A 13534-nucleotide genomic window follows, 5' to 3' on the forward strand; every position below is an offset into this window, starting at 1 on the left:
GATCACGGGGTTAGGGTTTAAATTTATAGCCAAATCCATTAGAAAATTAATTGAATGAATTTAGAGTGCAAATATTTTATAGGAAATTCTTAAATTGTGGATATAATTCCTTGTGGAAAAACATACATGTTTATATATATACTGATATATATATATATATATGTATGTATGTATGTATGTATGTATGTATGTATGTATGTATGTATAATTCAGTGAGTGATCGATTGGTAAATTGTAGTGGGGAAAACTTAATAAATCGCGACGCGATTCATATTGCGAATCGGCGTTTGAAAAAATCTTTTAAAAACATATTAACATTTGCTTGGCACGATTTGTACTCCATGCCTACAGAAGGTAGAGGCTTGTCGTCGCGGGTCTGCGATGACAGGGGTACTACGTACCCGCTGTCGGCGCAGTGCATGCGACCACAGGTACTGCATACCGTAGTAAGCATGGGGGGGTCATTCAAATATTTCGTTGTGTTTTTTTTTTTTTTTTTTTAAATTTATGTTACACGAAGTCGAATTTCGGCTTTTCAATGTTGCATTGTTATTAAATTATTAAATGTTATATATATATATATACATATATATATATATATGTATGTATATATATACATATATATGTATGTATATATATACATACATATATATGTATATATATACATATATACATGTATATATGTACATATATATATATGTATATACATTATCAATAATAAATAATTGATATATTAATTGATGTTTGGAATTTAAAGAGAAATTATTTAATAACAAGATATTTTATAATGGTGAGCAATATAGATTTAATACAATCTTTAATTTGGAAAGATGAATATGGAAAGAATTTCAAATATTATTTTGAAAATGATGGGGGTCTAAATGAAAATATAGAACATTTAGAGAATTGAGTCTAATGGTTTTAGGGAGAAACTTTTATTTATTAAACAAAAAACATGGTTTAGTTAAAACATGGAATTTTTCCACTTGATGTCTAAAAACGTTAACTGAAAACCTCCACATTTGATTCAACGATGTAATTTTAGTAAAACCAAAACATGCGTTTACATTGTGTATTCTTATGCTATTGTTTTGGGTTATGGGTTGACTAGTGTTGACCAGTTATAAGACGTCTACCAGAGGCTTGGGAGTTATGTGATTGTGATGTTATGATGATGTTTTAATCTTGATCTTTATAAACCCAACCATGTTTATGTGATGGAATGCTCTATGTATTGGATGTGATTACTGATAGTTGAGAATTCTTATGTATGAGACACTTGACTTAACCATTATTTTTGGTCATCGATCAGTTATCTTTGGTTATTTTCTAGTCACCATGATGGGACTGTAATGTGGATTTATTCTTGATGATGTCATGTCGTGACATGTTTGACTCAACCATTTTTGGAGTCTTCGATCAGTATGATTGAGATATATTTTGGTTATTGAGAACCATTGGATACTATGATTATCAGTGATACTTCAGTTGCCAATAGAGAGTTGTTGTTATCATGATTTTCTATGGATGTTTGCTCATGGAGATTTGATGCTTTTATGCATATTTGATGATTTTATTATGGATTATCTTTTGTGATTTTGAGATTTATGATTCCATGAGCATTAGGGTAGGATATCTGCATGTAGTGATGGGAAGTGGCTTGCAATGGGGGTCGAGGCCCTAAGAGGCTGCCAGGGTAACTCATTGTAAGTTGGATTAATAAGTGATAACATTCACACCTAATACTAACTGAATGAACCTAAAAAGATAAGTGTTTTGTTCTCACCCATGCCTTGAGTGCTTGTAAAGGCTAGGACGGGAGTAGTGAGACGCATGGTTGCGACCTTGCATTCTGTAGTATGCCTCGTCAGTATGAGAGGATACTAGTGGCCACATGAGATCAGTATGGACCCATGGAGTTTAGCTAACTGTCAGGGTAACTTGTACGTGATAAATGCGATGACACTTGCTCGCTTCCATAGTAGGTTCCTACATGTCTTTGTCTGCCTCTAGGATTAGATGTCGATTTTGTGTTTGGAACCTTTGAGTTAGTATACTTTTAGGATTCCTGAACTTATAGAGTTTTTTGCTTTGTGATTTTGGATAGCTTGTTTGGGACTTGAGATTATCTCTTGAGCACGGTGGGAGTGGACCACTTAGGTACCATGCGGTCGGGTGGTAGTGTATTTTCCACTCTTATAATTTGAGATTCATTGAGACATCATGGCTGATGCGTCCTTCATGATGGTGGATATCTATCCTTTCATTGATGATTAGCATATGTTAGATGATGTTATCTTATGCTTTTATTTGCATGTTCGATTACTTTCTGTATATGATATAGTATATGTTAGGAGTGGCATTCCTACTATGTTAATACCGATAATCTCTTCGGTGATTTGGAATGTTACACACGGAGGGATGGCTAGGATCCACGATGGTCTAATGATGCTATTAACGGTTGGGAGGAACCGTGCACTTAGTTTATTATGTTGATCTTTATGATGGATGTAACTGTCTTCTATGATGATGTATCATGTGTATCATGTGATTATCTTTACTTTGATGAATCATGGATTAGAATAGGATGATGTACCTTATTCTATGTATGTATATTCTTTTGAGCTTGTCATACCCTGTGACATGTATAGTGGATGATTGAGCATTTGAAATGTAATGTATAAACATTGGACTTATCATTATTATTTCATGTGGATGATGTACTAGATGGATTTATGTTTCTAGATGTAATTCAATGTTAAGGGATCTTAAAGAATGTAACCAATTGTGTATGTTATGTTTACTTTCAGATGGACATTACTATTGCTTCTATCATTGTGCATGAGTTATTTGTGGTATTTACTTTCATGTTAAAATTAAAAAAAAATGCTACCAAACTTAGTGAAATTCTAGGTTAATTCTTTGGATCCCTTGGCAGGGTATTACAACAATATAAAAAGTATAATGCTTAATGTAACATTATTAATCTATTAGAAGTTATAAAAATAAGAGAAGTTAGTACATGACATAAACGTAAAATAAAAATAAAATAAAAGCTAACATTCTATATTAAAAAAGAATATATTAACATTAAAATATTATTGATATGGTGGCATTTCCTTCCATACATAAAATTACAAAACATAAACTAACATTAATGTAAGGTAAACGATCTTTTCAAATTATTCTTCTACCTTTCTAAACCCCTCTTTTTAGGAGATATTATATGTATTGCCTAAAAGGATGGGTTTAGAAAGGAAAGGAAGAAGATAAAAATACAGTAACATATTAATGTACATTTTTTTTGAACTCTTATTATTTAAAACATTCATATGGTGATATTGTCCTCCACATGTACTTTTAGAAAATGCAACGTAACATCAAAATTTATAATATGTAAATTTACAAATTCTAACATACCATAGGTTGTACAAAATTAACATTTGAAAACATAAAGTAACAATAATCTAAACCAACTTATATCTATAATATAAATCTTTCTACACGTGTTTGTCATCATATGCATGTTCTTCAAGTTTCCATTTTGACTCTTCAAATTCCAAAATATGGCTCTTCATTTTCATAAAATTTTCAAGTTTTTAAAATAAAACACACTAAATCATGGTTAATAAAATATCTATTCAAACACATTTTTTACTCTAGGCATTATTAGAAAAGAAATAAAATAAAATAAAATAAATCTAGGTGACAGGGCCACTATCCCCTGCCACTCCACACTCCTTATAGTAGGAAATTTTAAAAGATTAAATATAACTTCAAAATACAAACACATGGTGAAAGGCCACCACGCCTCAACACCACTCTTTTCCCCTCCCCGGAAGCACTATTGCTATTGTCAGTAGTAGTAACTATCGCACTGACCAATGTAGTTACTTTCACTAACAGATGCAATAGTGTTGTCAGCAGTCACATGCACATGCATGCATAGTTCTTCATAAATTTGTTAATTCTTATTATTATTTATCTTTAATTTTATTTATTTTAATTTTTTTACAAAAAAAATTTAAAAATATTTCTTTTTTAATTTTTTAATTTAATTTTTATTTTTTAAATATTTATTTAATTTATTTAATTTTTGAAAAATCAATTATTTATTTTCTATACAATTAAAATTAAGCTTTATCTACATTTATATCTTTTTTTATTCAATATAATTTCAATCTTGATTTTATATAAAATAAAAATAACATGCATCTATAAATATTTTGCATTTATTATTAAATTTTAATTTTTTTAATGTTAAATTACATATTAAATGGCAGTTCAATGATGTCAAATGGTAGTTTAATTTAAATGATTTGATCACCAAATGGAAGTTCAATTTTTTATTCCATTTAGTGGATATTGGAATGTGGAATGCAAAATAATTTTTCTATTTTAATTTCAAATTTAGATTGATTTTGTAACTATCCAAGTTTATTTTTCCCTTGCATAGATTACTCCTTGGAATATTCCCATGCTGGGAACTATTGCTCTCATTGTATATGCCTCTCGGCCTAATAATTATGACACTAGATATTAATTGAATAGAATAATAACATGTAGTACAATAACCCTCTTATCTATCATTATGTTTTCACCAAAGGTTTTATGAAAATAAGAACACATTCCCTTAATTATCATTATTGTTCCAAATGATAATGATAAAGGTTGTGTCAATTATAATGGCGAGTTTAATAAAAAACTTAGATATTAATATTGATGTCACTCAAGTAAAATATAACATTGTATACAATATAGAAGATTTAGAAGTCCTTTGCATTTGTCAATTCTTTTACATTTTTTTCCTATATTAGGAACTATTTCAATGATGAAAAAATATCTAAAAGACATAATGTAAACTAAATTTATGTTGTTGTATTTTTTTTTTTAAAATCTTATCTTAGATTATATTGTATCATACTTGAAATGAATGTATTTTCCTTTATTAATGCAAATTGTAATACTCTATATTCATGTCTAAATAGAGTTATTAGTTTTCTCAATTTGAAAATCCACCCTTCATTTCTTTATAATCATGTTGTAAGGTCTTTATGGAAGATTCAAAGGATATCTAATCATTTCATAAACTATTTCTCTTTCTTATTTATATGAAAAAGTTTATCCTTAATTTCCTTAAATGTTGAATAACTTCATTTTATTTCACTCTTCTACCCCATTTCTTATGTAAGTGAATTCATGAAATTAATTAAGCTTCATTTCTTTCTTCTAGGAGATTTGAATTTATATAATATTATACCCAAGTTCACAAATTTAGAAGTGTGAAGATTTGTTATATCAAATTCAAAACCCTTCATAATTTCATGTTATTGCATTGCAAATCAATTTATCAAAAATTTGCATGTTTTATTTCTATCGTTGTTTCTCATTGATCTAATGATTTATAATTTTATTCTTATCTATGATCATTTTACTTGATGCTCTATGAATCCTTTCTTGATATTTTTTTCTTGCAATTTTATGTCATATGACTTGATTATTGATTACTAGGCTTACTTGATGCCTACCTCTCTCTTTTTTGAAATAAAAGATCCGAAGCCTAAATTTTTTTGTGTTAATATTTAATTATTAAAAATATTCTAGACTTAATATTTCAAGATGCAAAAATATTTTAGATGCAATAAACAATAAATCTTGAAATAGACAAAATAGGAGTACAAAAGATCTAAATGAAGACTAAAAACTTAAATCCAACTTATTATAATCAACCACAATAGCCGATACAATGATACATAACAAGAGATCAACCATGTATAATGAAGCAATGAATTTTTACTAGAAAATCTCTTGATGAGAGGAAAACTCATGTGAAGATGGCACCAACAAGATAGTGCACTAATATATAAGTTCTTACATTCATTTGCATGACTATAGCCCTTCCTTTTTGGAAAACCTAATTCTAATTGTTAAACAATAACTAGTGTTTGAAAATAGGAAAAGATTCTCAATTATAATTTGTACTAATTAAAAAATTAGAAGAGAGACACTTTTATGTTTAATATTAAGTACAAAGCAAACTTTTAGACTAGGGAATTGCCAAATTGGACTTAGGATGCAGTCCCATGAGGAGGGCTTAAGCTCTATTTTTTATGAAGTGGGTGGTCTCATGAGAAAAATTATATTTTGCTATGGAAATACTCAGAATCTTTTCGTAAAAGTCCGATCAGCTTAAGAATATATTTTTCCACTAGTCAAACATCTAAATTTTAGATTTTTAGTTAAAATATAATTTTAATGGAAAATAATTTTTTAACTTTTTTTTAATGCATACATTCCTTAAATTTTAGAACTAAAATGTTGAACTTTGAATATATAGTATAAGTCATAAGACAACTAGCTTTAAGAAATTCCCAAAAAAAAAAATTGGGAGCCACTTCTACTTCTCTCTTCCATAAGACCCAGCCTTACTGCAACTTGCATTTTCTGTTTCCTTTCTAACGTTCTCGTCTACACCTTCGCTCAACACTCACACCGACACGACTCTTTTTCGCCTGTTATCTAGAAACCGAAGTGTGAACATCTCTTCACCACCAGTTAAAATTCCACAAAATTATATATCAGTAGTCAATGCTTCAAAAGCGACCAGTTCTCTATATTCAACAGTAGAATATAATTTAGCAAATGAAATATTAAAAATTGTGTGGAGGACTGGTTGACTTATTATTATTTTAATTTAATTTTGCCCCCTCCGCTATAGTTCAGGCAGGCACTAACAACTTACGTATGCCAAGCGAGACCACAACGAAGGTGACAAATGAACAGGGTCCAAGAAGTGATGTCATCCAGAGTCACCTTCCTTTCCATAGCTTCACAAATCACGCACAAAGAAGAAAAGTGGACACCATTCCTGTGTAGACGTGTTTAAAAGGAATTTGTTAACCCAAAGTGAATATCGAGAAATCCTTCAAATCCCAATAAAATAAGCCACGTTCTCCCTATTCCAAATCATGTTGTCAAGAGATCTTATTTTTTTATTTTAAATAAACGCAATATGCAGGGACAAATTAAATGGCAGCATTTGGTTAAACTTCTAGACAATTGGGATTGAAAAGCATTATGCTGGAAGGTCAATCTTATATAATGGCCTCAAGCTTCACTCCATAATTGTGCAAATTATAGAATCCCGCATTCCCTGTGTTGTACTGTTATATTCTGTCAATTACACGTAAACTCCTAAATACTGTAAAAAGTCCGGGTATATTAAGCTTACTTCCTGCGAGACGTGTGAACCGATGCGGGTACAAATTCATGTTTGCATTCGCAAATATGACGAGGGTATTATGCGACACACTAAAGTCCAGCTAATATATAATTCGACGTAATCAGGTGACTCAAACACACGTATCAGCTTGGTTGGTTATTATTGTGCAGTTGTTGCACAAATTTCTACCCAGATCAAAAGGGAGATTGATCACTTGCGAGTGTCTTCCATATTCAAATTGAAAGGAAAGGATACCCTAAACGTTAAGAGATTGTTTTCGACATCTATGAAGTCGGACCAAATTACTTGTCTGATGAACCAGGAGTTGGGGATTCCCGTGTCGCCGTTTCGTTTTAGTCCGGTCTCCGCGTGGAACAACGGGTTTCCGTCGCCATTGAAATCCCGGGTTGTAACTCCATTGACGGGCGAGCGGTCGTGCGGATGCATCAACAATGTCGTTAAACAAATCGGCCATGTTTACACACTGGCGATTTCGTCTGCCGATGGTCTGCTCTACACAGGGTCCGAGAGCCCAAACATCTGCGTGTGGAGGCAACCGATTTTGTACGAGCACGGTTTCCTGAGATCGGGAAGCGGATCCGTGAAGGCTATTGTGAGCGTTGGTGATAAGATTTTCAGTGCTCACAGTGACAAGAAGATCCGCGTATGGAGAAAGGGAAAAAGAATTGGGACGCTACCGACGGTAACGGATCAGATTCAGAACTCTGTTAATCCTAGAAATTTTGTTCCCGTGCGTCGGCATCATAAGGTTCTGTGGATCAAGCACGTTGATGTTATTTCTTCCCTGGCTGTGAACGAGGAGCAGGGTTTATTGTATTCCGGTTCGTGGGATAAGACTGTAAAAGTGTGGAGAATGTGCGACTGGAAATGTGTTGAGTCAATTCAGGCTCATCACGACGCCGTCAATTGTCTGGCCGTTGGACCCGCCGGGTCACTCTTCACCGGTTCGGCAGACTGCACGGTTAGAGTATGGAGGAGGTTCAATGAAAAGCATGTTCTCGCCCAGACACTTGATCTTCGGCAGTGCCCTGTAAACGGGGTAGCCGTGAGTCCAGATGGAGGGATTCTGTATGCCGGTTCGGCTGACGGGATTGTTAATTACTGGGAAACGGATGAGCTGTCGAGGTCTATGCGGCATGCGGGATTGTTGAAAGGTCACGGGCTTGCCGTCCTGTGCGTTGCTACGGTTTCAAGTCTTGTATTGAGCGGGTCTGCGGATAAGACAATACGGGTGTGGAGAAGGGATGCGAGTACGCTGCATACCAGCTTGATAGTGCTGCACGGCCATGGTGGACCCATTAAATCCATCGCGGCCAGTTTCGATGATTTCCGCGGTTTTGCTTTTGTTTACAGCGGGAGTCTTGACCGCTCGGTGAAAGTGTGGCGGATTCAGACTGATACTGCCAAACATCCGGTGCTGTCGCCCACCTGGGTCCAGCAAAATTTGGGTTACTAGAACCTTTTACAATTAAAGGTTCCCTGAATTTTTTTCATGAAAAAAGCTCGCTTGAAAGCGAAATAAATCGATGACTTAAAAAATATGTTCTGCCATATAATCCCAGGCTGAATAGATAATATCTGTCGATGTGTAAAATGCATATTGATGTGAGAAATTGACAAATGAAGTTGTTTATAGGTATTCCAATCGACAATGAAACCCTCATACATGAAGGTGTAAAAGGGGACACGGAGAGTTCTGGATATTGAGAATGTAATGTTTCGAGTTATTCTAGCCCAAGGAACTTCACGGCAACAACCTCCACTTCATACAGAGTGTATAATCGATACGGTTATTGTGTGAGCATGCGAGGAAGTAATCCTTCAGACACATCTTCCCTCATCTTATTGGAACCCTAAATGCTTGTGGACCTCAAATATCTTTCTTTAACACACGAATGTGTCTCAAGTTTTTAGATTGTCAAGAAGAGAGGCACGACTACTTGATTGTCAAGAAGAGAGGCACGACTACTTGGTATAAATGTTAATCAAATTCAATATTAACCTTATCTTCGAAGATTGAATTCAATATGTTGTCTATGTTTTTTAAACTTTGTTTCCTGTTATGTTTGGGCTGCTACTTAGGGTTTGTGAATTCCATTTCTACCGAAATTTTATATGAAATTCTCATTTAATGAGTATGTGACATATTGGTTCGTATCCTTTACAATTTTTCTTAGTGCGCGTATCTTTACAGGGCCACGGCCAGCACCACTTGGGGTTATCTATTGTATTGTTGGATCCGAATTAGAGTTAACGTCCAAGACACACGGTATACGAAAAGATCGCGCAGTTATTATTATTTTTAATTCGTCCCCCTAATCTTTGATCTCTCCAAAATACTTGTCGAGTTCTCTATCGGCTAATCCACTATGCACTTTGTATGGGCTATAAGCATTGTGCATTTTAAACTTATATTACATTTCTCACCACGTCTCTCGCAATAAATTCCCACATCCCCGTCCATGGCAGTTATGGCCTCCATATCAGCAATTTGGCTTTGTACGACCTAATCGAGAATGTTGAATGAAATTGAAAAAATGCTGCAAGTATTATAATAAGTCAATTATTGAATAAGGAAATTATTAAAAATACTACTAACATTAATCAACGAGGAAATATATGTGTAAATACATGTAACACTTGCCATAATAAAATAAAATATATATACCTTAGATCATACTATAGTACATGAAGGTGTATGTGGCAAAAGTTATTTTGACATAAAATTTCCTCTTCAATAATAACAGTCAATATACGATTATTCAATAATAACAATGGTTGTAACACAATACAAATGTCATATTTCTATTAGATAATAAAAATTAATTTTAATGACATAAAAATATTAGCAAATTAGTTACATTAATGTCACTCCAAAAAGTCAATAGGTAGATGAAAACAAACTACAAACTATGAATGATTGTGATAATTTTAAAATTTAAAATCTAAATGCAATGTCTTACTTCATCTTTGTATCTATACAATATTATCATTATTTCATAAGATTTCTCATTTTTCTATAACATGTTATTTTTAAGCATATAGAGTGCTTATTTTCTTGTTTCCTACAATATAAATATTTCTTAGGACATGTATCAAAAGACTATTGCAAGATTAATTAAAAATAATCAAACATTGTTATCTTGTTGCAAAGCACTGCATATAAGGAAATTCACGACACATAGTATTTCCCCATAGAAAAATGGTGTTTACAAAGGAATGCTAAAGGAAATACCACAAAATGATTTCCTTAAGAAAATCATTGTCACCGAAGGAATATGCTAAAATGTGACTATAAAGAAATAGTCAATTGTTAAATAATTAATAAGAAAATGACTACAAAATTAGACTCATAGCATGTGGATAATATGTACCAAAGAGTGGAGTATACCTCACACTAAAGCAATTTTGTATGCCTTAATAGGAGCAATTGCAAGTTAAACTTTTCTTTTTGTTCTTTTTTTCCATAAGGAAGACATATTTGTACTATGAAATGCTCTTAGAGAAGGATAATTCACGAGAAACAAAGTGCATGATAAAAAGATCATATAGAAGATATACTAACTATAGGATCAATATGTATATGTGATAAATCATGTATAATAATAATAGTAATCATAATCATAATCATAATCATAATCAATTGACCTCTTCCCCCAAAGGTAGTCACATTATTTTTGACAAGGATAAAGAGATGATGCTTTCAAAGGGTAGATGATAACTCATAATTTATTTGAATTCTCTCATGCATATCATCAATATCAAAGGAACGTCATTTGTGCCATTGAAATCATTAGTATCACCATGAGTATGTTCATCAAATAATCAAAAAAGGACCCTTGGTATAAAAAGAAAAAAATTGTTTCTAGACAATTTAATCTTCATCAGAATAACTTCCTCCATTAGACTATGCATAAGTTGATAAAATAAAATAAAGATATTATGCAGTATTTTAGGGGAGGAAGTGGTCTTAGAAACAAGCTCTTGGACGCTAGCATGATTTTTGTTAGAGTAGTCATAAACACATTGGTTATAATTAGCTCTTCTAGATATTTGATAGAGTTTAGGAAAGATAAAAAATAGGTTTCTCTTTTCTATGAGTAGGAATAGAAAAAACCTTACTAATTTGATATATGGTAGATGCTAAATATTTTTAGTATATAGCACATTGAAAGAAAGCATAAATAGGAGGAATCTGAGGTGTAAGAGAGATTTTGAATCATGTAAAAAGAGATGGTTTAGGTAATGGAAAGAGAGATGTGACATCCTTAGGGTTGTTTGATTCGGAAATTAGTTTGAGATTTTATTCTGATAAGATTACAAGAAATAAACTTAGGAGGGTTACAAAAGATTAATGATAGTTAGGTCAAAAGAATTAGAGGTTATAGATTCTATTGTGGCCTCACAACACACCTAGTTTTTAATCAAAATTGGGACCCACTCTTTTCTTTTGGGATAGGGGAATCTATTCTCTAAAACAAGGCATCCTTTTAGGCACCTCCAATAATACCCCTTCTCCCAGCCTGCCACTACCTCCCATAGTTCTGGGTTAGGAGTCTCATTAGTTGATTTAATTCAAAGATAAAAGGTTGGGGAGACAAATTTTCCAATTAAGGCTTTAAATTGTGCTCATGCACATTAAGAATACATGTGCACCCTTATATTGTGCACATAGGCACACTAGGTACACCATCATGACCATCAAGGTGTGCTAGGAATGCCTTTCACCCTTGTGCCTATAAATAGGAGGGTGGTCCCTCTCCTTTCACTGACTCACATTTGAACTCTTCTTAGTGTGCACCTCTACACCTATCGATCTATAAAAACTCTACTTGTGCACCCCAAGGTAAACTTAGCAAGCACATGTGCACCCTCATAGCTATGCATGGATTGACACTAGAACCACTTGGATACTTATAACTTAAGGCATCCTTTATTCTAATTTTAAATCCAAGGAGAAAGAGGACATGCACGTGTGCACTACTACACATGTGTGCTACACAAACCTTTGTTAGGTCATGAGAGACACTATATGCACCTTGTGCACATGCACTAGGTGTGCTACTAGGCTAGATTCAATGTTAGCATCTTGTTATCATTTTCCTCTCTATTTCATTAGTTTTTTGCTAGTCTGGCTTAGTCGTCAAGTGTCATGATGATCTGCTAGCATGTGTATACTGACATCTATATCTTTTACAAGTTTAAATAACATCTTCATCATCATCCATGGGATCAAAGATCAAACTGTAACTAGTGACATTCAAGTTTTAGGTTGCAACAAAGAAATCTCAATTTGTGGATAAACACTTAGAGGTCTGAGACACTGAGTTGGGATACATAGATTTGAATGTATTCCTAGTACCATGCAACATGATAAGGGAGAGATCAGAGATGATCTCCTCATTGATTCTAAGCAGGTTTGTTAATGTGGCCTCACACCTTGTATCTATTGACTCCTCCAAGTTGATCATGGCACTCACTCATCATTATGTGTCTAAGGAGAAAGTAGTGAAAAAAATCTCTTGGAAGATAGTTCTAGGCATACACCTTGATAAGTTCCAGAAAATAACTTATGACATAGCTAATTGGTGATACTAGGAACATGAACAAGAGGCAAGAGGCCTAGTGTAAGAGAAATATGTTCTTGCTAGACCTTCTCCTAATAGAAGATCCATAAAAGTAGACATGACTCATGGGTACATGGTAGATGACATTGGTTATTGCATTTTCCTTCTTGGTAGTGTCATGGGACTCCATGCGACCGATCACTTGGAGACATGGATGGTCCATTTCATAGAGATTGGTCAAGAGGAGAGGCTTGTCGATTGATTGGACCACAATCACTAGAAAAAACCTAAATAAGAAGCTAATCTCACTAAAGTTAGACCTTTAGTTCTATATGACTTCATATGTTATATATCTGCTAGTAGCAAGGCCAACAAACTATCTAGGGTTGGTAAAGAGAGGGAGCATGCACGATACTAATGCATGGCCATATATAGTGTATGGTTGGTGTGGAAGAAGCTCCCATTGAGGATCCCAAAATACAAGTTGGTAATTATGGTTTTATCTTTGCTATAATCTTGTTCCTTAAAGAGGTTATTTATGGAAGCTACTGCCAAAGTAGCACAAGTGGGTGCTTACTTCATCTAGCTTAATACACTCACTTACATCCAGGTAGTTGGAACTCTCATGTGCCCCAAGAAGCTTTTGTGCTATCCCTTGGATAGAGATATTTGGCAGTTGGCCTCATCTTATGATAGAGTGAGGGAGAAACATAAGAAATATGGG

The 13534-nt window shown here is 33.4% G+C and overlaps 1 protein-coding gene across 1 annotated transcript; it reads left to right on the plus strand.

Moving 5' to 3' along the window:
• Window positions 1–200: 200 nt before the first annotated feature.
• Window positions 201–8782, plus strand: LOC149553228 (uncharacterized). The gene is made up of 3 exons (XM_089790305.1): window positions 201–431; window positions 7141–7296; window positions 7416–8782. Exons 1-3 carry the CDS (start codon window positions 201–203, stop codon window positions 8697–8699), a joined length of 1671 nt encoding a protein of 556 aa, XP_089646431.1. The 3' UTR covers window positions 8700–8782.
• Window positions 8783–13534: the final 4752 nt, after the last annotated feature.

This window comes from Cupressus sempervirens, chromosome 6, assembly GCF_028749045.1.
Source record: "Cupressus sempervirens isolate cs-2001-9-10 chromosome 6, ASM2874904v1, whole genome shotgun sequence".
NCBI classification, from domain to species: Eukaryota; Viridiplantae; Streptophyta; class Pinopsida; order Cupressales; family Cupressaceae; genus Cupressus; species Cupressus sempervirens.

What these genes read in the sequence shown, in the direction of transcription:
- LOC149553228 (XM_089790305.1), top strand. Translation starts at nt 201, where the DNA reads ATGTATAATTCAGTGAGTGATCGATTGGTAAATTGTAGTGGGGAAAAC. An exon ending in CGCAGTGCATGCGACCACAG is followed by an intron (nt 432 to 7,140) that starts GTACTGCATACC and finishes TGCAAATTATAG; the next exon opens with AATCCCGCATTCCCTGTGTT. An exon ending in CATTCGCAAATATGACGAGG is followed by an intron (nt 7,297 to 7,415) that starts GTATTATGCGAC and finishes ATTTCTACCCAG; the next exon opens with ATCAAAAGGGAGATTGATCA.